Source organism: Calypte anna, chromosome 3 (genome assembly GCF_003957555.1).
Source record: "Calypte anna isolate BGI_N300 chromosome 3, bCalAnn1_v1.p, whole genome shotgun sequence".
Taxonomy (NCBI): Eukaryota; Metazoa; Chordata; class Aves; order Apodiformes; family Trochilidae; genus Calypte; species Calypte anna.
Genome location: NC_044246.1, coordinates 32,578,035 through 32,604,488, shown reverse-complemented (window position 1 = coordinate 32,604,488; position 26,454 = coordinate 32,578,035). Strand labels below are relative to the sequence as shown.

The 26,454-nt window shown below is 35.7% G+C and overlaps 1 protein-coding gene across 1 annotated transcript in view; it reads left to right on the top strand.

Annotated features, from left to right (window-relative positions):
• Positions 1–26,454, top strand: part of ADGB (androglobin) — a 96,147-nt gene that overhangs the window by 52,645 nt on the left and 17,048 nt on the right. The window contains 15 exon segments of the mRNA XM_030447520.1: positions 2,024–2,043; positions 2,510–2,520; positions 2,935–3,103; positions 4,455–4,518; positions 5,969–6,071; positions 7,067–7,205; positions 7,526–7,640; positions 9,086–9,253; positions 11,181–11,319; positions 12,749–12,883; positions 13,807–13,900; positions 15,285–15,419; positions 15,591–15,744; positions 17,805–17,992; positions 20,074–20,258. Coding sequence (XP_030303380.1) covers positions 2,024–2,043; positions 2,510–2,520; positions 2,935–3,103; positions 4,455–4,518; positions 5,969–6,071; positions 7,067–7,205; positions 7,526–7,640; positions 9,086–9,253; positions 11,181–11,319; positions 12,749–12,883; positions 13,807–13,900; positions 15,285–15,419; positions 15,591–15,744; positions 17,805–17,992; positions 20,074–20,258 — 1,819 coding nt within the window.

The following is a 26,454-nucleotide window of genomic DNA, read 5'->3' as shown; positions in this document are numbered from 1 at the left end:
CTTGTGCTTTTTCATTTACTTGGCTACCAAAAGTTTTCATTTGTTATTATTTTCTCTAGGTCATGATCATAAAAAGCCAAATTTAAAGTGTCCAGGTACTCAATGTATGTTAGCACCCAAAATGGTAGTCAGTTTGATGAAGAGCCTGATTTCCATTAAGCATCAGTAAAGATCCAGTGCTTGGCAAATGATAAGCACTTACCAAAAGCAATGATAGCATTTGTTGCTAAATTGTCTTAAAATATGTCTTCTCACTTTCTTGAGAATGTTCTAAGTATCCTAATAATTTGGGGGTTTTCATGCAGTATAATATTTTTTTACCATATGAACATGGATTTTTCTGGTAAACTCTGCTATTTCTGTCCTTTGCTACTGTTTCTTCTTTTGCATTAATTATTCTAGTTTCTATGTCACTGTGCTCTTAGTTATTGATGTGGGTTTTTTTGTCTTCTATTTGTTGTTACAATGCATGGGGTTTTATTACTTCTGTTCTTCAATGTTTTCCCTTATTCATCAAGATACTTTTTTTCTCTTGGGCTAGTTTGTGACATTACTCTTTGTTGCCTTAGTCCAAAGCAGTATAAAGTTCTTGAATTCAAATATGTTCTTCCCTTTTCTGAAGCTCTCTGCAGTGTTTAACTATATAATAACTTCAAATTGTATCCCTTTGTATTTGATTATTATGTGCATTTGTTCAATTTGATAATTACAGACTATTATCTTCCCTATGCCAGTTTTAAAATACCTGTTGATAGTGAACATCTCTTAGGAATTACTTTAAATATTTTTGTAATTTTATTCCATAAATTATAATTTAATTATCTCACTCATAGTTTGCACTTTCTTATAGATTGAAGTGGCACTTCTTGCAGGCAGAAGTTGGTAGTTAGTTAGATTTGCTTTTTTTCTTATAACTGTATCAGGGAGCTCTGAGCAGCCCTGTCTTAGGACTCCATAGAGCGAAAAGGATAAAGTATAGTTTTAAATTATATTCTCACAAGCTCCTCATTAGTTCTTCAAAGAGAAGTGGGGAAACTTAAGCCATTTTGTTGGCACTGCTCTTGCTCTCCTTCAGCTGCACTGGAATAGCTGCCTTCCCTGTGCCCTCAGTCTGCATCAATCAATCAACACAAAGGTTTCTGTGATAGCTTTTAAATACCTGAAACATGGCTTTTATGTGAAGTCTGCAAAAATCTCCTGGCCTTCTTGATCCTGAAGAAGGTTTATTGATAGTACTGCAGTAATCGTGTTTGGAATGAACAAAGAACAGGAGTCACAGGAATATGACGTGGGGCATAGGTCTGTAGTGAAATGAGGCAACCAGGTGCCACTAATTACCAGGTAGTGGGCATGAGCTTGTGTTAAGCCCACCTGTGCCTGATTAAGGCAGGCCCCAACTGCGCATGAGCAGGATCAGGGGGCCAATAAAAGGTGAGTCTCGAAGCACAGGCTCAGCTCATTCCTGATCATGCCTGCAGAGAGGTCAGTTGCTTCTCTCAGCACTGCGCTACCTTCGTTGCGCCACTAGAGCTCATCACCGTTAGGGTGAGGCTCTGAGTCTTGAACCCGCGGCCTCAGTATTGTTCGGGGTTGTCTGTATAACTACGTGTTAACTGGCTGCGCCACTCAAGCCTCACCCTAGCGGCGCAACGAAGGTAGTGCAGTGCTGAGAGAAGCAACTGACCTCTCTGCAGGCGTGCTCAGGACTGAGCTGAGCCTGTGCTTCAAGCCTCATCTTTCATTGGCCTCCTAATCCTGGTCATGCACAGTTAGGGCCTGCCCTAATCAGGCACAGGTGGGTTTAACACAAGCTCATGCCACTCCCTGGCAATTAGTGGCACCTGGTTGCCTCATTTCACTATATAGGTCTGCTTTCGGGACCCCATGTTCATTCTCTGTGTGATATGCACATTTGTAGAGCAAACACTGTGGTTATTTCACTGGAGGCCTAAACCTATGTTAACATAAATCTAACACAAAGCCTACATTTTACAGCTTTCAGGTAGGTTTTCCATAGTGCCAGGAAGAGAAAAAAGGCCTTCGGTACTTTTCTTTAGATTACATTTCTGTTAGTTTGTGAAAAAATAATTGCAAAATGGTTTAGAGCCACCTTCATCTTACAAATTCATCAGTCTTTCAGCACATCACTAGATATCTTGCTGATTACAAAGTATTACAAGGGACATTTTAATATAAACAATGTATTTTTCTAATTTGCTTTCTCAAATGTTATACCTTGCCTGTTTGAATATTACCTCCTCTTTGTCCTCAGCAAACATTCTGAATTAATAGCTCCTCACAGATCACAGAGTAAAGGCATAGAAGGTAACATTACAACACAAGTTAAAAAGTTACTAAATGATTGTCAAATAGGGCTACATGACATTTCTGTGTTGATGTTTTGGTATGAATCGTCCAGTCGTTCTGATTTTCCTACAAGAAAAGTCATGTAATGTGGTTCAAATCTATTTCTGTTTGCAAGTAGTTAGACTGATGTGTATGTGAGCAGCATCACAGGGGGTACTGTGGAAGTACCAGAGCCAAGGATAGGTCTTGGTATCCTCAGCAACTATGTGGGGTTTTTATCATCTGTGGGTTATTGTACTGGTTGCAAACAATATAATGGCAATTATGAAAAATTAATCATGCTACCCTGTAAGCTTTTTATTTAAAAGGAGCTTTAGATAATTTTCTTTTATACAGTATTTTAGGTTTGCAGAATTCATATGTACGTTCACCTGACATGCTTACATTAAAGCTTCTAGTGAACAGTTCAGTATGTTATAGTATATTGAGGCAGAATACTTAAGCAGCTGCAGATGTTAGCAACAAATATCTATATACATTTGGGAAAAATTTGTTATATAAGAATGATACTCCTTTAATTTGCATATTGTCACTGTATTGAATCTATGTGTCTTCTTATCTCTGCAGAAGAATTACATGAGACCATCAATTTTGATGCAAAACAAGTGGCAGAAACAGATGATAATGCTATGAACCCCCAGACAAGGGATAAATCAAAGGAAGAAATACAGTCAGAAAGAGCTGCTGTTTCCAGGGAAACCTGGATTAGCTTTGAAGACTTCTGTGTTTGTTTCCAGTAAGGAACAGAGGGTTTGGGTTTTGCTCCATAAAATATACAGTAGAACAGTGTTAAAATGTGAAATGTGACTATAAATACTGTATAAATATCCTGCCTTTCAGGGTTGTCCCAAGGCCACTTTTTAGACCAGACTTAGTACTGTCCCTGTTGACAGAGAGTCTGTAGGTGCATCCCCACACTGTCTCTTGGGTATGTCCTCCAGCATAGAGAACACAACCACCAGCTTCATAAAGAGTGTGTCAGACTGAAAGGTGGGTGGAAGATGGTAGGTCATGGGGCACACGGCCAGGAAGGTGCTCACAGCCCATCAGCCCCTGGTCAGAAAGTATGTATCTGAATGACACAACCCTAAGGCAAAAGCAAAAAATGTTGAAATTTTCCATTGGTGTCAGCATAGCTCTGCTTGGTCAGCTGGATGCTTTATTTACCTTCCTTTTCAGTATAAATCCAAGGCATTTTTACCTCTTCAAGCATAAATAAGCTAGTGTAATTGTATTGTTGTATCTTGAGTTTCTGTCTTTCAGAAGTCTGATACAATACAGATCCTTTAGAGAATCTGTCATTGCAGGGGGTGTGTGGGATTGTATCAGAGAAAATTCACCTAAGGTTTATTTTCATAAATAATTTTCATTTAATAAATGAACAGGTAATAGACTGCTCCTTCACTGAGGGAGAATGTGTAACTTCCATACCAAGCAGTACTACAGGAACTTCAGGAATAAAAGATCACAGATGACTTTATATCTTGTTAAAGTTTGGCTGACTGATTTTAGCAATCCCTTAGTCCAGGAAGATACAGCCTTCAGAAAAAAGAACCACAAGAAAAGTAACTTCCTCAGTTAAAGCTGAAGTAATTAATATTGCCCTTGGTTAAATCAAGGTCAGACAAAATTGCTGTCAGGAACTGAGTACACTTCTGGAGGTGTGCAAACACCAGAGAAATTAAAAAACAGATTAATAGAATATACAAAATAATCTTCCTTACAGTGATACTCTCTAGATAATTATTATAGTAATTTTCAGGTGAGCATGGAAGTTTTAGAGTAATATTAGCTTATTAACATCTATAGACTCACATTGGACAAATTAGAGACTGAACCTCCAGTGGAAAACTGTGGAAGTGCAGCAGAATTAGAAAGTAATGACAGCTGCTTTCCCTTAACATGAATTGAATTAACTTTTTATTAAACTGAAAATGTTGAATGATTTTTGAGAAATAGCTCGGACTTCTTACTTATGATGGTAAAGTAGTATCTTATGCTTTGAAATAGATTTACCTGAAATATATAATTTATACTATTTTCCCACATGTATTTTTATTTTTATTTTTATTTTATTTTCTCCATAGGAGCTTGTATGTTTTCCACAAGCCACACACATATGCTTATAATTATCAGAAGACGTATTTTAAGGTATATTACTGTATTGAGATTTTTATGTGCTTTTTAAAAATCTTCATCAAAGTCTTACATAGTTAGATAATACATAGATAACCTAACTGATATTGGTATATCACAAAGAAGTGCTATTACTTAAAAAATAATGCCTTACAATGACTACAGTCGAATTAAGAAGATATTCTAGCAATTATCCAGAACTCAAATCAATAGTCTGTGTAGCATAACCCTACATTTCCTTATTATATGCTAAGTCCTTTAGCAACTTGCAAGTCTGTTGCAGGGATTGGAAATACCCCTTGAAATACACTGAAATTGCAGTATTTCTTTAAAGCTACCATTAATTTGTGTTATCAATATGTTACTCAATATGACTGAATATCCTGTTCCAGCCCTAGTTTTACATTGCAACCAAAGTGTAATTGTAGATTACTGAAATGTATACTCCAGGCATGAACTTTATATAAAATCCTGTACTGAGAAGGTCAACTACATGAATTATGCTTCATAATTGTGGTATTCCCACCATTTCACACCTCTCTGTAATCACATAACAAAAAATATTCCCAGTCACTGCATGACATACTTCTGCAAACCATAATCAGCATCAAGACTGTATGTGAGCCTGTGTAATACTGTGCTGAAAAACTAACCTTTTGCTGCAAAACCATTCTATGGTTTTTTTACATTGATACAAGCAAGGCATTTAAATTATTAGGTAAATTCTGTAACAAAAGTATGAAAGAAGACTTTTCTATTACGCTATTAAGATAATAGTACTGATATTACAGGTTACAACAACAACAAAAAAAAGTATTGATATGACTCTGAAGAATGTATGAAGACGTATTAAAACAATTCTGAACCCAAGAAACTCATTCATCTTCAGATTTTGAAGAATTTCTAGGAATAGTAGAATCTTTCTATAGTTTCTAATACTGGCACAGGAATTATGTGTTAGAGTTGAGTGTGGAAAATGCTGCTTTTTGTGGAAAAAAATCCCAGCATAATGAGGCAGTATCCATCATGTCTTACAAATTAAATTTTTTTTTATATCTTTAAAGCTTACTGTAATTAATTTGAATCAGAAAGTAGCAGCACAAAACAAAATTTATGGTCTTTCATTGAATGTTATTTGGAGATTAGAACTACTAAATTGAGGTGCATATAAAGAACACAATATAAAAGCAGATATATTCTCATTCAAGAAACTTTACTGTTTCTTTTCATTTCTTAACTGAACATTATGGTTTATACATACAATATGAGGCTCTGGGTTAAATGACATGTCTGAATATTGGAAGTAGTCACAGTTCATTACTTACTTCCCGTACAAAGTCTAGGGTTGCAATATCAAAAATCTTAGTCATACTATATCAAAAATCTTAATCATACTTTATAAAAGACCAAGTGGATGGCATTCAGTGAAAATGAAAGATGAAAAAATTTCTGTTATTCTTTTTAGTCTACTGATGACCGAGCCTTCTATTATTTATCTGTGGACAGTCTGATGCCCATTGAAATCCTGGTTAGCTTTTCTGCATTGGTACAGTGGAACACTAATGGAGGTAAGGACCACAAAAAAAAGTATATATTAATGTTGTATTTTCCCATACTTGAACATGCCTGTGCTGCTGTGCTGGTCTGGGGTGTATGTTTTGGCACACTTTGAGAATTTAGCATTAAAATGTCACATTGATTCTAGGGTATACACAAAAGTAGTCAAGTGACACTTTCTTGTTATTTTACACTGATGATAAATACCTTCTTGGAAGGATTCCTCCTTTTACTCTTTATTACAATTTACTGCAAGCATTTCATCAGTATATTTCTGGTATGATTTTCCTCATTTTTTTAGGGATTTTTTCCTATGAATTCCACTCTTGCAAGCTACTTTATGCCTTAGCTGATTGAAATGCAGTAAAATCAGCAATATGACCAGTTTGTTTTTGAAGTGATTTTTAAACTCGTGCACTGTAAGCTCTTAAGTAGATTTATAACTGGCATATTTCAAGATCCAATGGCTTCAATGGTTTAAATAAAAATCAGTTGTATTTTAGGGAAGTCATAGAGTGGCATTCAGATAAGCTAATGCATGTTATGACAATCAGCTTAAGTTAAGCAGATATTTAGGCATTGGATACTTCTAGTGCATCTAGAGTGGAGCAGATCGAACAAGAAGAAAGATTAAAAAATGAAACTGACCATCCCATTGAAATGATTAAACTATAACATAAAGATAAGCTTTGTGTGGCTGCTTGATTCCTTTGTCTGCGGACAGAGTGGATTTTTATGGGGTTATAGAACAGCCTTGAGCAACTTAGAAGATTTCTGATTTATACATCCTCCTAATACATTCTTTTAACTATAATTTTCTAGTGAATAGTACAATGAAACTATATCCTGTACTACCTATACATTTTAAATGACAATCTTTTTCCTCTGAAATGTTCAAACCTACATGAAGACTTTAATGACTGGGAAGTAGATACAGATTCTGCATAAGTGCATTTGTCTCAACGTTACTGTTATTCCTTCCCCAATTTTTACTTTCTTTTCCTAGATAAACAAGAATGCACTAGTATTTCAAAAGGTGTGCTAATTGTTGAACATTTTTCTTGGAAATGTTTGACTCGTGGAAAACCTGTCCTAAAGATGCATACAGCTGCCACCAAAGCTACTGTGTTACATCTTCCTGTTGGGTATGTCTGAGGCTTCAGATTGTGGTAAATCAAACTGGCTGATAGCTGGAGTTAGGTAGGACTGCAGAATTGCTATGAATTTAAAATGATTGCCAAAACATTTATAAAGATTTTTAATTCTATTATTTAAGAACATTTAGCATAGAAATCACACTAGTCTTCTAAAAAATAAATGAAATCACAAATTCTTCCTTAAAAAATGTTTCTAATTAAAGAGATCTTTTTCATTGAGGACCAAGAAAAAATAAAGAATCAGTATTTTTAGTGTAACTGTAAAAGAATGACAATGCCATTTGTTAATTTTTTTTTCTTGTATGTAGGCGAAACATATTGCTCTTCACAGTAAATTCTCCCATAGGACACCATATTCATCTGTGCAGCATGGTGCCATGTGTCTTTGGAGAAGAGGATGCTGTGATGCCAGGTCTTGAACAGGTATGCATAACCAGAACTAGTTATTGTGATAAAAGTGTTTCTGACTATTTTAAGTGCTGCTGGATCCTTAGAGTTGTTATATTAAATGGTATGCTATTAGTTTCAATATTATGGATGGCTATAGAGAAGAAATGTGTTTTACAGCACAGCAGGCACTGAGATGGATATTGCAATAATTTTCTTGCATAATTATGTAAGTAAACAATGGGTAGAATTTTGGTTTACAAAGAACAGTAGTGTAAAATAGAATGTTAAAAATGCTGTTGTTGAAATGCTTATGTCAGAAGTAGTGTATAAGCTCTCTTTTTGAGGCATATGACACAAGTGATAGAATACATATATGGATATTAATTATTATTAAATCATACACGCCAAGTAAAATAAACTGTCATATCAGTAAAGTAAAGTTTGTTTTGTCTCATGAGATCACAGACTACTCACTGGGTCCCAGAGCAGCTTTTATACCTAAAATGAACAATTGCTTCAGACAACTTTTCATAGCTAAGAGGCCCAGGGGAGTAATTACTACAGCTTTTGTTCTTTGTTGCCTACAATCCAGACAGATAGCACTTCCATCCATGTTTTCAAGGTTTCTTTGGCAAGCTCTAGGCTCAAATACTTGCCATGGGTACTTTGGGGAGGAAGTATAGCAGCAGAGTTGTGCCAAAATATTTTGGAAGGTGAGTGTAACAGCAAATTTATATTGAAGTGTAGACTCTGGGTCCTAATAATAGGACAGTAAAGCAGCTTATGCAAGTTTTTATATTTATTGTAGCAAAGAAGTTTAAATATAAGAAGCTGGACCATTAAAAATGTCTTGTGGCTTTCCTATCCCCTTGTTTTAAGATTGTGGGTGGAATGTTGTTCCTCATGAAGAAAATAAAGCAAATTATATCCTGGGGTTTTCTCTGCACCACCTGTTTTTTGAAGACAACAATTTCTCTGCAGAGTGTCATTTGCAGGAAAGTACCCCTATTCTTGCACAGAATTTCTGATGAAGATTAATGATGCTTTAGGCAGCATGTATTTGATGTTTTTTTCATCAAGATACAGATACTTGTCCCTCTCTTTATAATAGCAGGGATGCTGTGCCTTTCAGCTAATGGAAGCCTTTCTATCACTGCACTAGGAGGTCTCAATGTGAATCTTATTTTTCATTAAATATTCTAGGACTAATTATCCTTAAGAGACATATGTTTTGTTTGTATTGTTGTAAGCTTTTTATTTCAGTAGCTAAAATCAGTGCCATTTTTGTATGCTTTTGAATACCAGAGACCTAACTGATTTTACAGTTTATATAATTAATAAAAATTGCTTGGCTTAAGAAAAGTATTGTCTTCAGCACAGAAAAGAATGCTTTTATGTTGTCACAGCCTAGAAAGAAAACAAAAGAAAATCTTAAAGCAATCTTTCTAACAATCATTGTTTTTCTTCTCTCTCTCTAGGAGAGCCACCGGTTTATAAAACAGGCTACAGCTATCCTGGAAGCTATTGGCAATGTGATAAATAATTTCAGCAGTAAGCCTGAACTTTCTAAAGCCTTGAAGGAGTTGGAGTTAGCACACTGTCCTCCTGGCCTCCATGGTACTGAAATGGCTGCAGAACACTTCAAGGTGAACAAATAACTTTAATAAGCACGTATCTAAAGGCTACAGAAGCTGGATAACAGCTTAACGTTATCATTATCCTCTTCAAATGAATGGCTGTGTTTATAAAATGGATCTCCTGAGTGCTTCAAATGTGACATTCATTATTAAATGTAAGCCCAAATGGCATAACTTGCAACTGTGTACTACTTTTGTCTTCTTTTAATGTGATTTTTTTAAAATATGCACATTCCAAATTTGAGTCTCTTAATTTTTCCAATTTTGTTTAGCATGCTTTGGGGCAGAAAGCATTGTCTTTTTTATTTTATGACTTAATTTTGACTTTAAAAAACACTACCTTTAGTATAGAAAAGCCAGAATGGTCCCTTTATGTGCCTAATGCTGATGACACAGGAAAACATTATTACACCTTATATTTCTGAAGACAGTCATGATGGTTTTTGTCACTCAGAGTATTTCTGAGTTGTTTTTCTTGCTTGTTCATTTGTTCTTTAAAAGTTATTTAGATACATGATGATAAAGTTACACTTTACTGTAGTTCTCTGTAGAGTAACTTTTCAATACTGTAAGAAAACTACAAGAAAACTACTTCAATTTTTTATGTGTATGGAAACTTTGATAATACTGCTATTACTTGATTTGTCTAGAGTGAATACTTTTTATGTCCCAGACTGACTTACTTGGATCAAAATACTAGAAAGCTTATGAAGTTTAGAGTATGTATTTAAGAAGACAGAACAGAAGAAAGGGATTAACATTTTTATAATAGCTGATATTAAAAAGTAGAACGCCTAAGCCTGACAACAGGCTCAAAACACCAAAATTAAGAAAATTCCAGGTGTACCGCTAATGAACTTGGCACTTTCATGCCAAGTTCAACATTAAAAATTAGTTTGACCTCTCTGGAATGGGAAACCCAAATTTTAAGTTTATATTTTCACATTAAACAGGTGTAAAACTTCGGGACTTTAAGAAAAAATCAGTAGGTGTGAACATACATATCTCTTTCTCCTTTCAAGACCAGTTTATAGTTGTAAATGAACAGAAAACTAGAAATGAGATAAATGAAAACCACTGAGCCAGCAGTGACTCAAGAATGAGAGTGTGGAAATGATCTATCTTTAATACAAACAATGAAAAAATATTCTGAGCATAAGCCTGTATCTCATAGTCTTTCTCCATCAATCTTAACTGTTTAAAAAATAAGGTTTTATTACTATTACAACGTATGTGACTTATGATAAAATGTTTCTAGAAGCAGAAAAATCTGAAAATAAAGAAAATGAAATAAAAATTATCTGGTTTTCAGTAAGTTATTACTGTGTTAATTAATTCAAATTGTGAAATAAGCTCTTAAAAACACACTAAAATTTCCCTTTTCTGGAAGAAGGAAGGAGACTGGATTTCTCCTTTTTAAAGAGAATCACTGTGTTGAGGATAAAACTTAGGCCATCAATTTAGTCATATAAGTAGGACACCAAATATTCTCCACTTTCCCATCAATACATTCCTACTTTTTCTGGTGGCACCACTTCCTAATTCAGTAAGCATGTCCATTACATCATTCATCTCTGTTACAAAACCTCTAACTAGAATGCCAGTTGTCATTATGGTGATTATAATGTGCTCTCTGTTCACTGATATGAGACCATTGGTTCACTTCACATAAACTAAGGCAGTTTCAGGCGATAAAAACGTAAGCTGTAGAATCAGTCTTATATTTAATAACCAGGCATCAGAGGTTTTCTCCTGGTTGTAGTCCTACTATTTGAGATAATTTTCAGTTTCTATATTTCTTAAAGACTTCATTTTTAGGTGAAAAAATGAACTAAGCAGTTTTTGAGACAATTATGAGAAGCAATATAAATCAGCTTTTAAAAATTGTCCATTCTTTGAATACTTGTCATCTTTTTTTTTTTTTTTTTTTTTTTAGGTTTTCAAAAGTGCATTTTGGTATTTGATCAAATACGTATCGGGCAGTGCAGCTCTTCACAGCTACAGATTTGCCTTCAGGTCCCTCACTTTGGATTTTAAAGACACTGAGCTTTTTAACGATGACAATTTTTCTTCAGGTACTGTACTGGTGTTGCTAATAGCTTCATATATATCATATATATATTATTTTCAAGGAAGCCAATCCTTCACTAATTTTGTGTTTTCTTGCCTCAGTAAGCATGACTTATTTCTTATGAGATGCCTAAGCATTCTACTGTACACAGCATGTCTGAAATTCATTTTCAGAGCACAAATGATCTTTTTCTTTGTTCCAAAAAATTCTGTTCATGTTTTGTTAATTTACAAGATTTATGAAGATATCCTTCATCCTTTTTTTTTCTCTAATGTACTGCCGATCATGGCTTTTCTTCAAATTACCAGCTGAAAAGACCTTAAATGATGCAAATTAGTAACTTCATTACAAGTTCAGCAGTTTCTTGGTGATGGGATGGGGTTCGTTTTTGTTTTGAAGGGGTATTTGTGTTTTTATTGCTTACTTGCCTGTTTTTATGCTTGTTTAAGATATCAAAAATGGACTGGAAATTTGCTCAAGACCATAAGCAACCTGCAGTGACTTGATTGTGATTTGCATCTGGGATTAGACTAGATGGCCATAATTGGTCATTCCACTTTATATTACTCTGTGATTATATGCTTGTATTTTCTGAAAGTGGTTGTGCCATTCATATTGTTGAGTTCTGATCTGTTGAAGTGTGCTTGTACAACCTTTCGGAGTCACTAAATATTAAAAAGGTTTTCTGTGGTTTGGAAGTTAGAGAATAATGAGAAATGATGGTTTGGGAACAGACCCACATGTACCAGAATTTAAGTGATTACACTGAAATGTGTGACAGCAATATTTTCTTAAGCTAGTTTGTTCTGTTTTTCAAGTGACTCTACCTCTTTTCTCCTCCTTTTTGGTTGTTGTTACTTGCTTTTGGAGCACTATTTATTCTCATGCTGTCTCACTGCTCTCATTTCCTTAACCTTGTGGTTTCCAAACTGCCACTGCCTTCTTGTAGTGCAGACCCCCACACCCTCCCCCTAACCTTGGTACTGATAGCTCCAGGATGCTAATTCTAGGCAAGGATGCCTTCAAAGAGCTCATTACTAACCTGTCAGAACCTACTAATTTTTGTTTCACTCCAGAACTCCTTGGTAACAGAAAGTCTCAGTTAGATAAATAAACCCCCGCTTTATCATAGATCTTATCCTTATTCCATGGCTCCTTTACAAAGGTTGAATATAATGCTTTGAGCAACACTGGTGCTTCAATTATTACTTAATAAGCTGATGAAGTTAAAACAGAAGCAATTAAAATCTTGTGAAGATCTTTTAAGCTGTATTCAGTCAGGCTTTAATGTTATGAAATCATGTTGGTTTATGTTTGGAACACTGTTTTGATATTACACTAGGACACTTGATGTTTAAAATGCAGTGCTATAGGTACTTGTAACAAGAAGTATATATTCAATGATTTGCTCCATCCTCTTTCTCTTCTTTCAGAGAGTTTTGAGAAGAGTTCCTGTAGTAGCTGGCAGAACCGAACTCCAACTTCTGAAGAAGAAGCAGCAGCTCTTAAACTTCAAGCCTTCTGGAGAGGGACTTATGTTAGGAAAATAGTGAACAGCAGAAAACCAGGTGTGTCCTTTACAAGTCTCAGAACTCAGAATCTGGTCTTTTGACATTTAGATTTCATATTTTTGTCATTTGAGCTTTATGTGAGTATTTCAATTCTTTTCTTCCAGTATACAATGTCTTTCTCATCTTCTGATTTATCAATACACTTCTACCTTTAAGGCTAGTATTTTCTTTACCATGCTTTACTGTGGCTTTGGGTTTTTTTTCAATCATAATGTTCTCCTCCTCCTTTACCCTATTAGCTATATTTTTTTCTATCTAACTTGTCATTATAGTAAGTGTTATTACTCCCCTCCCCTCCATTGCTTTTTTCATGTTTCCCCTCTCCATTTCTGTCACTAATTGCTTATGCAGTAAAGAATTTCACCTAACTTTAGTCTTGAAAAGTTAGACAACAGGTCTAAACTAGTTCCCTAAGTCTTCATCTGTATTTTATGGCTAGAAGTAGACACCTTGAGATGACAGCATGTCCTTCAACCATGGGTGAGATGAACTACTACCCGCTGGAGCTGCCTGGTACTTTTTAGCCACAGAGGTTGCCTAGGCACATACCTACTCATTCATAGTACCTGAAAGGAAAAGCTGCTGAGAGGCAATCAATGTATTCTTCAAGGACAGAGATCAGCTCATAGCCTACAAAATGTTATAGTAAAAAACCTGTAAATCAGAAAAAATACTGATCACAGCATTTTTGATGTTGCAGGAGTGCAGAAAGTACAAAGGTGATCATGAAAGGAATTTCCTTTGTCAAAGAAGAAATTAATTTTCAGCTCAGTGAGACTTCTTTAAAATTAAAAAAAATCCCTAGTGATTCGTAAGACAATTTATTTGTCTGAGTAGCATTTTTCTTAAGTATTTGGCAGGCATATATTTAGAACAATAGAAAAGATTTCATATTTTCTAACTTATTTTATTATTTCCAGGTACTAAAGAAAACACTGATGTCAAAGAAACCTTGCAAAAATTGTGGACTGTGATTGAGTTAGATTTTGAATACTGTGCTGTAACACTGTTAAGGTAATCATGTAATAAATTAGTTTTTTATTGCTGCCAGCACCACAGAATTGCCATGAATTGCTGTTTCACAAAAGAAATATGGTGAAAGAATTACTAGTTTTAAAATTACAAAACTCCGTTGCAAAGCATGAGGTGTTCTTAGGAAGGGCAGATATTCTGTTCTTTGTTGTGTACTCCTGACATGAGTAAAACTACAGCAAATCTGAATTTAGGTGTCTGTGTTACAGGTTTTTCTTACAGCTTGAGCTAGAACATTACCTTTCTTTGGTATTTATTTTTTTAATATTCTGTAGGCTGTTACATAATATAAACCATACCGATTCCTTAGTTAAACATCTAGCCAGCTGATTTAAAGAAGCATTTTGATACATGCTGGCTCTTAAAGGATCCCAGTTGATATTAGGAAGGTGATAGCTATGCTATTTAAATGTATTTTATACCAGTTTATATCATCAGAGGATTTGTTTGTAGCTCTTGAAGGAAAGTATATGTATTTCTTGGTATAGTCTTTCCCTATGATTTAATTGCAGCTTTTGCAAAGGTATCTACTCTAATTTCAAGTGTTCCTTAAGTCCTTTTCAAGCATGACACCCTTTGGGAATCACATATTTATTTTCATTAACTCCTTCAAAAATCTCTCTGTGAGTGTGCAAGCAACTGATCAAGCAGTAGGTCAATTCTGCCAGGGGTGAGAAGTGGCAATAATTACTAGGTGAAGGTATAAATCTTTAAAACCAGCAGTTTGAGGAACACGTATGAAGTATAATTTTATTTAGCTTCCAGTGTTTCTAATCCTATAAAACCTTGGTGTGTTGATGAGATGGGGATTTTGCAATCCCAGCCTTGTTCCAAGTGTTAGATCTCAGTACTAGGTTAGCAGCATCTCTAAATCAGCCAAGATGAGAAGCAGTTGTTACCCTGCCTTCACGCTTTTAAAACTCGTGGGACTGATTCCTAGGGATTGTCCCAGGGAATACATTTGATTGGTAAAATTATGCTAATGTGATTTTAATCTTTCTAGCAGATGACATATTTGCATTTAATACAAGGTTAGCACCTTGTCTATTAAAGTAACATGCAGAAATTTTGTTAATTTGCACCAGCTTTGAGATGATAGATTAAGATAAAAGAAATACAAGTCACAATAAATTATATTTATTTAAAAAATAAAAGAAAGAAAAAGTAATTTTTTTGTAAAACCTATAACATTATTTATTTATTATTTATTTATTTGAGAGTGAGGAGCTACTAGAGAAACATGAGCAACACATTTTATAACCTTGTTTTACATTCACACATGCAGCAGTGTTCATGGTTAGCACAAGTTAAAGTCAAGATATATGTACCTGATTAGAATTAAATATTTATCTTTTCTTCTTTGCAGAGAAATGTTTAAAAGAAACTGTAAATCTATTGAAATGTTCCCTTGTTATGAAGATGAACATTGTAAGGTCTGTTTTGATGACTATTCTGTTACTTATGCTGATCAGCCACCAAATGTGTGGTTTGTGGTTTTTAGGTGAGTTTAATACAGCCCTGTATAACTGTTATAGGGAAAAGTAGTATTGATACACTGGATTTTACAAACCTGCTTCAAAAAAAATTTATCTGAGTCTAATTTTCTTAAATCCTAATGTTTGCTTCATGTTACACAAGAATTTTAATATAATTTTTAATTTTTCTTTTTTAGAGAAGTATTTCTTGTTTCACAAGACATGCTTGTAGTGCCAAAGGTGTACACCACTATACCTTCCTGTAGACTTCATGTTGTTGACAATGACACACTGGAAGAAATGCCACATGTGTTTTTCAAAGTGGCACCTCGTGTTTACCTCAAAAATAAGGTAAATGCAAAGAGTTGTTGGGAAAGTACAATGTTTAAATCAGTAACAGTTGCCCAAACTCTGTGGATGTTTTTGGTTTTGTCATACCACTCTACTTAGAAGTGCGACCTTATTTACTAACAAGCTTGAACAGAGACTGTCACTGATCTTCTTATGTGATAAATCTTTTTATAGTGAAGGAATAGCTGTCATTTTCTTTTATTTTTTTTTACTATTGATAAATGGCACAATGTGATGTGCTACTCAGTGGCACTGTGGTTGCTTGCTTATGGTATCCATCTGACCAAATAATCTTCAAGAATCAAGGGCCAAACTAAAGATAAGTTTTGAACAGCCTTTTGATAATATGTCATTCTTACAATATTTAAATTAATATGCATCTTCAACTGCTAATGATAATTGGAGTATTGATGCCAAATACAGCTTTAGATATGTTCCTTCACAAAGCCTATGTTATCTAAGAGGCATTAGTGTAAATTGCTTCTAAAAAAATAACTACCTTGTTAAATAGTTTTACAGCTTCCCCTCCTCCAGCCTTTCTACCTTTAGACTAAAGAAGACAGAAGAACTGAATCCTGTAGCTTATTATTCGTGACTAAATAAAGCATCTTTCACTATTGATTTTAATGCTATTTTCAGACTATTTCCCTAGCTTAAAATAATCTTGAATTCTTATTTTCTCTTCCTCTGAATTTCCAACCCTTCTTAGTTTGTGGTACCACATAACTAAAGATATAAGCTCTCCATTCTACCATCCACATGACTAATAAAAGTACCTAAAAGAATCAGATTCTGGTTAGATCTTGGAAATCTCACTGATTTCATCCTGGTCTTCCAAGACTAATGAATATGTGCTTTATGGATGTGATAGTTCAAACAGCCCCCTAATTTCCTCATTCTAACAGCATTTCCTTAGGCTTTGAAGGATCATAGAGAATGGTTTGGGTTGGAAGGGACCCCAAAGATCATCCAGTTCCAGCCCCCTGCATGGGCAGGGACACCTCCCACCAGACGAGGTTTCTCAAAGCCCCATTCAACCTGGCTTGAACATTTCCAGGGATGAGGCATCTACAACCTGTGCCAGTGTCTCACCGCCCTCATATAAGAATTTCTTCCTTATGTCCAACTAAATCTGCCCTCTTCCAGTTTAAAGCCATGCCCCTTGTCCTGTCAATACATGCTTTTGTAAAAAGTTCCTCCCTAGCTTTCCTGTAGCACCTCTTCAAGTATGTAGGCTATAAGGGCTCGCAGAGCCCTTCTTCAGAAGAATTTAGCCTGTTTTCTTCCAATTTGTAAATGGATCAATAATGTTTCCGTGACCTTCAAAAGCTTTTGAAAGATCTATTGATGTTCTGACAAGACATTATGCAATTATTATGAAACACAGTGTGGTTTTTTATGTTACCCTCCTTTTTAACAGTATTTTGTAAAAAACAGCCAATGATGTAATAAATTGAGCAAGAAATTATACAGTATGCATGAATTCCTTAATGTAAATATTAATGCAGAAAAAGTCTTTTTCCTCCATGTTTGTTGTTGTTGTTGTTGTTGCTGCTGGTGGTGGGTTTTTTAGCACAAGCCTAGGAATTAGTTATTCTGCTTCAAAATACGAATCAGCAATTTACCAAAGAGCTGGAAAGAAATTCTGTCAACACATTCTGTTAGTCTGCTTGAAAAACACTCACGTTACACATTATTGTTCATTTCAGAATGACTGACAATAAGGATGAAATCTGCAATAATGTCTGTGTTCTTTCTGTAGACATAACGAGCTGGATAGCAACAAGCTACTTGCTCTGCATTATGCAGATTTTTTTTTTCTTTTCTTATCTTTTGCAATAAATTGCAAAAAAATGCAACTGGCTGGATGCAGGAATCATAACTTAGACTATAACAGAACTCCATAGTTCTCTAGTAATAGGAGTATATAGTCCTTTTTGCTTATAACAAACACCTTATTACTAAGTATAACACGGACAAAAAGTGTGTCGTGTGTAATGATAGAGTGCATTTTGAGCAGTATTATTTCCAGGTGAAAATTACTTGTTTTCTTCTTTCAGAAAGGATACACATTTATGGCTGAAGCATCTACTGGGGATCAGCCCGTGGCAGCTGGAAGGTGGAAGCTCCGGCTCATCGGTTCTCACAGACCACTCCCCTTGCTCTCTCGTGAGGCTGTAAATGATGCATATTCTGCTAGAGAAATTAAAGAGTATTATATACCCAATGACAAGAATGTAATGTTCAGGTAAATGTTGACAGAAAGATGATAAAAGTCTGCTTTTTTTATATGGACCATGCCTGACAGAAAAATACCTTATTTCCCCTTTCTTACAAGGAGTAAGGTATTAGAGCAAATATATGAATTTTATGGGCTGTCAATATGCAATACCAGTGACACTGCTTAAAGAAAAAAAGTCTTCTCTCTATGTCAGTTATTGAAATTGGGAGGGTAAATATGTATTAAAACTGAGATTTTGCTGGTTGGGAGAAGCCAAGGTTTGTTACAGTTTTACCTTATTCAGATACAACTTTCAATAAGATCCAGAAATACAACACTTTCTTTTCTGATGTGTCAAACCATTTTCCATCTCACAGCGTTTACAGAAAAGTTTATATCCACTGTATTTTAACACGAGGGTTCCTTTAGGAGAAAAAAATTAAGAAAAATGTGATCATTTAGTTTTTTTAACCTTTTTTTAATGTATTAAACTTCAGTAAAATGAGTTCATTCTAGTTGAGTCTTGGGTTGAGAACTGACCCTGACTAAATCAATATGCCTAAATTTTCATGCAAAGGACTACACAGTGCACCAAAACTTGACCTGTGCTTCGAGCTGATTTTGTTTATATATTGAAAGTTAGTTCTGAAATATTTTACCTTGATTCCTGACAATTTGTATCAACATTTTAAATCACCTGATTATTCTCAGAATAGAGGTCCATTCAAGAAGAGGTAAGAGATTCAGTCTAAACGAAGAAAGCATGTAAAGGAAATATCAGAAACACACTCAAGTTCTATAAACTCTTGAGTTTCTAGGTTGTGGTTTTTTTCTCAGTCCGATGTTGACAATATTTAAAAAAAAAATAAATAAAGGATTTATAGACAAAAAGCAAATAATATATAAGAGTATGGTTCGCAGCAAAAGTGTTATTTAAATTTCATCCTGAGATTCCAAATCTGCAATCTTTTCCCGCAGTATTTTAGGTTCATTAGTGTACCAGCTGCTATCAAAAGAGAATTCTGAACTTTAGAAAGCAATTTATTTTTTTTTTCCCCCTTGTTTTAAATTGCAACAGCTCCCTCACCTGGCCAGTCATGCTTTCCAGCACATTCTAGTAAAGATGGAGGGAAAACGTAAATATGGATATTTGATAAGGCAATGAAAAACCCAAATAAACAGCAAGGTGTCCCGGGTTCGGAAGAGCAGGATAAACCCGCCTCGGTACCGCCCGGTCCCGCCCGGCGGTGTCCGTGCAGTGACCATGGAGGGGTGGGTGGGTCAGGTGACCCCATGGACCAATCACAGCGCTCCCGGCCCTGGGGCTGGTGTGAAATGGCTCCACAGGGAGCTGGGAGTGACCCCTGGGAATGGGTGCTGGGGGCTTGGGGTCTGTTTGTTCTTGCTCCCTTTCCTCCGTCACGCTGGAGAAGGGTATCGTTCCCTGAAATGGGGTTACCGCCCCCTGTCTCCCCAAGTAGGATCGGCTTGGCTGCTTCAAGGCTCTTGCAGATTGTCACTGGGACCCTAAGCTTGGATTCTTAGAAGTTCCATTTGGGGCCGTTCTGGTTGGGAAATAATTACCAATTATTGCATGGGTTATGTATTTACATATCTGTCTTTATTTGTAAGCGATTCATCATTATTTACATTAATTCATTAAGTCTGTTCTAGTTTATTTCAACCTTAAGTCTTCCTCCCTTATTGCTCTTTTTATCTTTATTTGTAAGCAATTCATCGTTATTTACATTAATTCATTAAGCCTGTGCTAGTTTATTTCAAACCTTAAAGTCTTCCTCCCTTATTGCTCTTTTTATTTTCCCCTGGGAGAGTAGTGGGACCACAACAGGGAGTGTCTGGCACCCAATTATTGGCTGAAACTGGCACAAGACCACCCCTTCTTCTGCACCAGCACTTACCTTGATCATAGATTCACTGCACTAAACTTTACTATGGGAAGAGTTGCTCATTAGCTTGCAGCAGAACTGTTGACTACAAACTCAATTTTAAGTGTTCACTTACAGGTCAGCACAGCACTTAGATGTTTTCCTAAAAAAAAAGATCTGGCATAGTTGGTTATTTTGTTTTGTTTTTTTTTTTTCCTCTAGGTATTCTGTGAAAGTCACAGTGCCACATGTTGCTACAGTGCAGGTACAGACCTCTAAATCAGATGTGTTCATTAAACTACAAATCCTAGATAATAACGAAGAAGTTGTGAGTGTCACTGGAAAGGGCCATGCACTCATCCCTGCCTTTAACTTCCTGAGTAATGAACCATTTTTGAGTGCCCAGTGTAAGTATTGTATTCTGTATTTAAGAATTTGTTCATTGAACAGCATGCATTCTTACAGTAACTTCAGGTAGTCATAGCAAATATTTTTCCTACTTTTCCATGTATCTGTAACTGCTTTGTGCTTGAATGAAATCAGTTATATTTTTGAGTAACGAACAGGAGACCTCAGCAATGAGGAAAGGTACCTAAAAGGACTGATTGAAATAAGGTGTCCAGCCTTACTTTTTCTCATCTGCTTTTTGGTTTTGTTTTGTAACTGAGTAGAAGATTTTGTGGATATTTGAAATAGCTTCTTAGTTCCGAAAATCCTATTCATATGCTTGCCTTGTCCTTGAAAAGTGAAATGTTTTATTTTCAGGATCTTGCCTTTAGTTGTTGGATCTTAAAGGTCAAAAAAATTTGACTGGTAGGAAACTGACGTATAGATTGTAAGGACATGGTAGTTAATTTACAGATTACACAGAGCCTAATGGTTTAATGTACCATCTTGAGTATCAGTCCTTTTAGTAGAAGAACATGGTTTATTGGCTTCTCACCTGTTATAACAGCCCCAGTGCTCAAGGCAAAAGACTCAGGGATAAATGATACAGTATTTAGCCATAAAGAAAAGCCTCCGTATTTTTGGCTTTGCCTCTACTACAGCTTCACAATGATATTCATGGATATAGAATACATTGGAGGAAGAGCTACTTGCCCCAGACTTGCAAAGCTCATAAATGCCTATTTTGCTATCCCTAAATTCTTTTATAACAATTGAAATATTGAAAAAAGAAATATCCTTTATTCAGAATATGTGAATTTTAAACAAAACTGATTTTTTTTAGACTGTTTTTATTTGAAAGTTCAGCAAATACCTTACTCGGGTTTTTGGGGGGTTTTTTGGCTGAACGTGGAATCTGAGCTTATTTGCTGTAAATTCTTTTTTTTTTCTTTTGTAAGTCTTATTGCCATGCATTACTTTCAGTCTTGTCAGCTCAGCTCTTTTTAAAGGTGAATTACAGGGTGTGTTGAAAAGTCACCTTTTGTAAGTATGGTAAAATTAATGTGGGTTTTTTTGTCAAATTACTTTGAAACTAGTGATTGTACCTATCCAGCTGGCATCAGTTAAAACTGTCTCTCTGTTTCTGAATCAACTGTCTACCCAAGCTGGAAGCATATAAATGATGTGGGGAAGGGCAAGGGAGGAAAGGGAAATGAAGCCAAAACTCTTCTCAGTGGTGCCCCAGTTTACAAGACACAATGGCAATGGGCACAAACTCAAGCAAAGAAATAAATATAAGCCTTAGTAAAAGGGTGATTTGGATTTGGTGATTGTAAACTTTGTGTTTGATTTGGTTTGGGCTTTTTTAATATTTACTCTTATGAGCATCAAACATCAGAACAGGCTGCCCAGAGAGGTTTTGAAGTTTTCACCTTGGACATAAATCAAAACCCAACTGGCCATGACTATGAGCAACCTGTCCTAACTAACCCTCCTTTCAGCAGTGGGGCTGAACTAAAATGAATCTCCAGAGGTGATTTCTTCTGCAGCTGTTCCAGCTTCTGCCAGGACACTCAGCCTCCTGTCATCCTGTGAAATCAGTTAGTTAAAACTTGTTGTTGGGAGGTTTTTTCTTAATGATACATGAATATTCCAGTTTGCCTTCGATGTGCTGTCCAACTAAAAGTATTCATTTAAAAACCAGACTTAATAGCCTTCAGCTTGGGATTGTGGCCAAAGCTCTGTGATCATCCCCCTGCTGCTGTAGTGAGATACTCCCTGCACCTTCTGGAGGGCAGAGTTAGGTTATCCCAGGCATCCTCTTCTGGCTTTACTTCCAGGCTTCTCAAAAAGTTAAGAGTTCTGCCAAACTCAGTTCTCAGAGCTGCTGTCAGGACGTCAGCTGTTTGCCTACAGGCCTTTTTTTGTTTGTTTTTCTGAAAATACTACAGATAGGCTGCTAAAGAAGCTGAAAGAAAAAAAGAAATTGAGAAATTTGTCATCTGAAAATTACTCTCAGCCAGTTTATTGATATTTGACTTTGAAGTGGTGCTGATTTACTGTTCAGAAGAAATAACTACAGTATAATGAAGTACATAAGTCTAAGGCGTATTTTTCACAGTTTGTCACTGTAGTGGTCAGGTCATTTTTAATAAAAATGAAGTACCTTTAATTACTTCCATTGCACTTCTTACATGTAATATGTTTTACATGATGCTGCGGTGCCATCTTCTTCCACAATCTTTAAATTGTCCTCCTTTTTTCTATACACTTCAGTTTTAATTGAACTATTTGTGTTTTATTTTGTAAGATTATATGCCATTTTGGATTTTTCATTATATATGTGGGTTTCATTTTGAAAATGTATATTTTTCATAGGCATTACCAATTTTGCATAAATAAAACAGCTGTTATAAAGCAAATAAGTCAAGCTACTTTGCTTTCCATGGACACTGCTATAGATCAATATTGTAAGATATTTAAGTCTTTGGTCCTTTTATGGAGACTTTAAAACAATAAATCTTCTGTAATTCAGTCAATCAACCTTTTCCTATTGAGCATATTCAGGACCTGAGAAAAAGACAAATTGTCCAGATACTGGATTATGACGTTGGTAAGGCCCAAAATGGCATCTTACTTCATGGGCTCACCTGCACTTTATTTTACTGTGTATTTTTCTAGCATGATCCTGTAGAAAAATGTTTTATCTAAACTTCCAATGCTGTGTAGGAAAAACAGCTAATTTAATCATGTTTATGAAACATTTTGATTTTTGTCTCAGCTGCACCTTGTTATTACCATAAATGTAAAATGAGTACAGAGAGCGTGCTCTTCAAGTGTAATTCATCAGTTGACAATGTTATGATTTTAAAGGAGGCAACGGAGAAGCTGTCATGATTCTCTGAGTTGCCAACATAATCAGTAGTTATTTTTGGCTACTCTTTTTGGAATGTGGGAATGGATTAGTAAATACAGTAAACTGGAGGAAATAGTAGAACAGCTATAGGATAGCTCAGATTAGAGCAAGTGTCACAAATCCTTGAAATAAGTTGCCATGTTACCCTCAGAAAAGTGAAGAAGAAACTTTCTTTCAGGAAACTGTCTTGTTGGCAAAGATCATAGTCTGAAGACTGAAATAAATGAAACAGAACAGTCAGGTGAAAGAGAAATGAAATGGGTTCCAGCAGCAGCTGGAAGGGAGGGGATGGGGCAGAATGGCTGAAACATTTTGTCTTCACCAAAGTAACAGTGGGCACAGATGAGAACTTTTCAAAATATCCCCAGAAGTCTCTCACACACACACATTAGACTCTTGACTCTTATGTGCTGTGATACATTTTACTACTTCAAAATTATTTTGATCCATTGTGAATCATTCAATGAAGTATCTGTTATATTAGCATGACAGAAAATAGGAGGGCTGTCCTCCTAGATCTTTACTGAGTGGTGGAGCCAAGGAATTCTATCTGAAAAAAAGCAGTCATGAAAGGCACTTCCTTTCAAAAGGAATTAAAAAAAGTTTCTAGAAGTGGCAAACTGACTGTAAAAGATGTGTTACGATTTTAGACCATATTCCAAGGTGAAATGGCTACTCTAATGCCATTTAAGTGTGTCCAATTGTATAGAGCTCTCATTTGGAAGGAATGACTCTGAAGCTGTCACTTTTTTTTGTTTTTAACTATTATTTTTACAATACTAGGCTAGGTGGCCTTAGCATTGAAGTTCTTTTTCTCTTTGTATTCATCCTGTATATCACAGACATTTTGTGAAAGTATTCCAATCTTTAAGAGTATCAAATTAATGAAAGACTATGAAATGTACTCAGTGTAACCAATATGAGAATATCTTACGACCCAACCTTCTGAGTGTCTAGGTGCAATTTATAGCATTGTCAAAGCATGGTTTTTTTCCTGCTGTCAAAACTATTAGAGAATTGTGGCGTGTACAATAACAATATAGGAACACCCATGAAGACTGATGACAAGCTCAGGTAGGGATTTGTTCAACATTCAAGACAAGATTCATACTGTCAGCATCTAGTTGTTCTCTGAAAAATTCTGTTTTCACAGAGTAGGAATAATCAGACAACCAATGATATAACATCCCCACCAAACTTGTTGTTTAAGCAGGATGCAGTCTTCACATTTGAGACTTATTAAGTATCGTGCAAGTTCTGCCTCACATAGAATTGATCCCCTGTGTTGACAGAAGTGTTCTTAAATGAACTTGTTGTGCGAGCATCACCAATAAAAACATTATGCCCTGTTCCCACTCACAATCTGTTAATTTATATCCAGTCGAGCTGTTTTTATAGATGTATTTTATAGCTCACAAGCTATATGAAATTTTTTTTTTAAAACATATTTACCTATTCTGAGATGTAGCAATGACTTGGACCTTGAACACTCCCCAATAAAGGAGTTATATATTGCCATGGTGCAAGCACAAATTCTTTTGTTTATACAAGCACAGCGTCCTGTAGTAGAGATGGACAACTGAATGCCCATAATCCTTTTATCTTTTGTAGTAGTGGTCGATACATCCAGTCTCACAGTACCAAAATAATAATTTAGATTTTTGTTTCAATCTGGAGCCAAAATAGGTACAAGTTCCTTCAGTCTTTGCTCTGTTTGTATCTGCAGTGAGAATTGGTGTCACAGCTCCACCTGGTGTCTATTTCTAGAACTATTATTTTGGTTGTGTGTCTATTTTGTGACGTTTTCCAAGTCATCATTCTGGACAGAGCCAGAATGAGTCTTCTGGAGGATTCCACCATTCTGTTCTGAGTTATCTTCATGTCATGATCATCCCTCTGGTCCTTTGTAGAATTCTTTCATATTTATCCTCTCAGATTTAGGAGAGAAATAAGAGGAGGATAATGAGGCATTCATGAAAGCTTATTATAGCCTAAAACTCCACAACCTGCATTTAAAACATACCTACCTTGATAGGCAGAGGTGAATTCCTTCAAGGGCAGTGCCCAGCTCCTAGAGCTCAGAAACCAGACCTCCTGGAGAGGAGATCACCTGTTTGAGAACTACAGGAAGGAGCACATTTGGTTGGTCTCACTGATACAAAATTTCTTTTTGAAATTAGTTGAACTACAGTGTTCAGACAGGCATAGAAGATGATCTTGACTAGAAACTCTCATGGAAATATTGCAAATACTTCCCTAAATGTAAGTTACCCAATTGGAAATATCTGTATGCATTATTCTGTTTGAAACTCTAAATTGTTTCTCCGCAGCAGGTTTACACCACAAGATGTAAAGAGCATGCCAGACTCTGATCTCTGGGTAATGTTTTTTCCAAATGGCTGAGTAAAAGCCTCATGATTTTGGTTCCTTCTGATGAAAAGACATAATGTAACTGCTGTGAGTTATGTCTTTCACCTTCACAGCTTAATTGATACCTGGAAAGCTCAGCAGCCTCTGTTTGAGTTGAGAAACTATTCCACAGATAAATGCTTGTCTAGGGTAATCTTATAAAAATCAACACGGACTTGCATCACTCAAAAAAAAAAAAAAAAAAAGTGTTAGAAGAAGCCAAGTATTATCTTCGTTTCTAATCTCTTTCACGACTCTTCCTTGTCACAGAGACAGCAACAGGGATAGCTCAGGTGCTAAAGATTCTGAATGCCATGCAGAAGAGCTTGTCACTAGGAGTTTGAGACATGCTTGAAGAAACCAGCTCTGCAATGTCTTGGTTTAATTTCCTGACTTTTACTGATTTTCTTAGGAAAAAGGAATACACTCTCTAATGAAGAGGAAAGATGGGATAGTGAGTGTTCCTTGGCCTTTGACTTCCATAAGAAACAGTATTCCTGGCTCCCTTTGAGTTTCTAGTGGGACACTTAACCTTTTATTTGGCTTTTATACACAGACACATCAGCTCTAAGATTTGCTATATCTGGTCTAATAGTTCTGTCAGCTCTTCTAAACTTCCCTGGATATTTTGTCATCATCACACATGAAACTGTACATTTTTATTTTGAAAGTGTTTCAATGATAGTGTCATCCTTTGCTTCTACAATGAGCCTTGGGAAGATTAAAGTGTTCTGTCCTCAGTGAAGTCTAAAAGATCTCTTTCCCAGACTGATAAGTACAAGTGCTGTTAGTGTAACACAGGTGAAGCTGCCTCTTCAGAGGCATCATTTCTGCCCTTAATTCAATCTTGTAGGACATACTCCTTTTTAGAACACTTTCCTTTCTCTGTA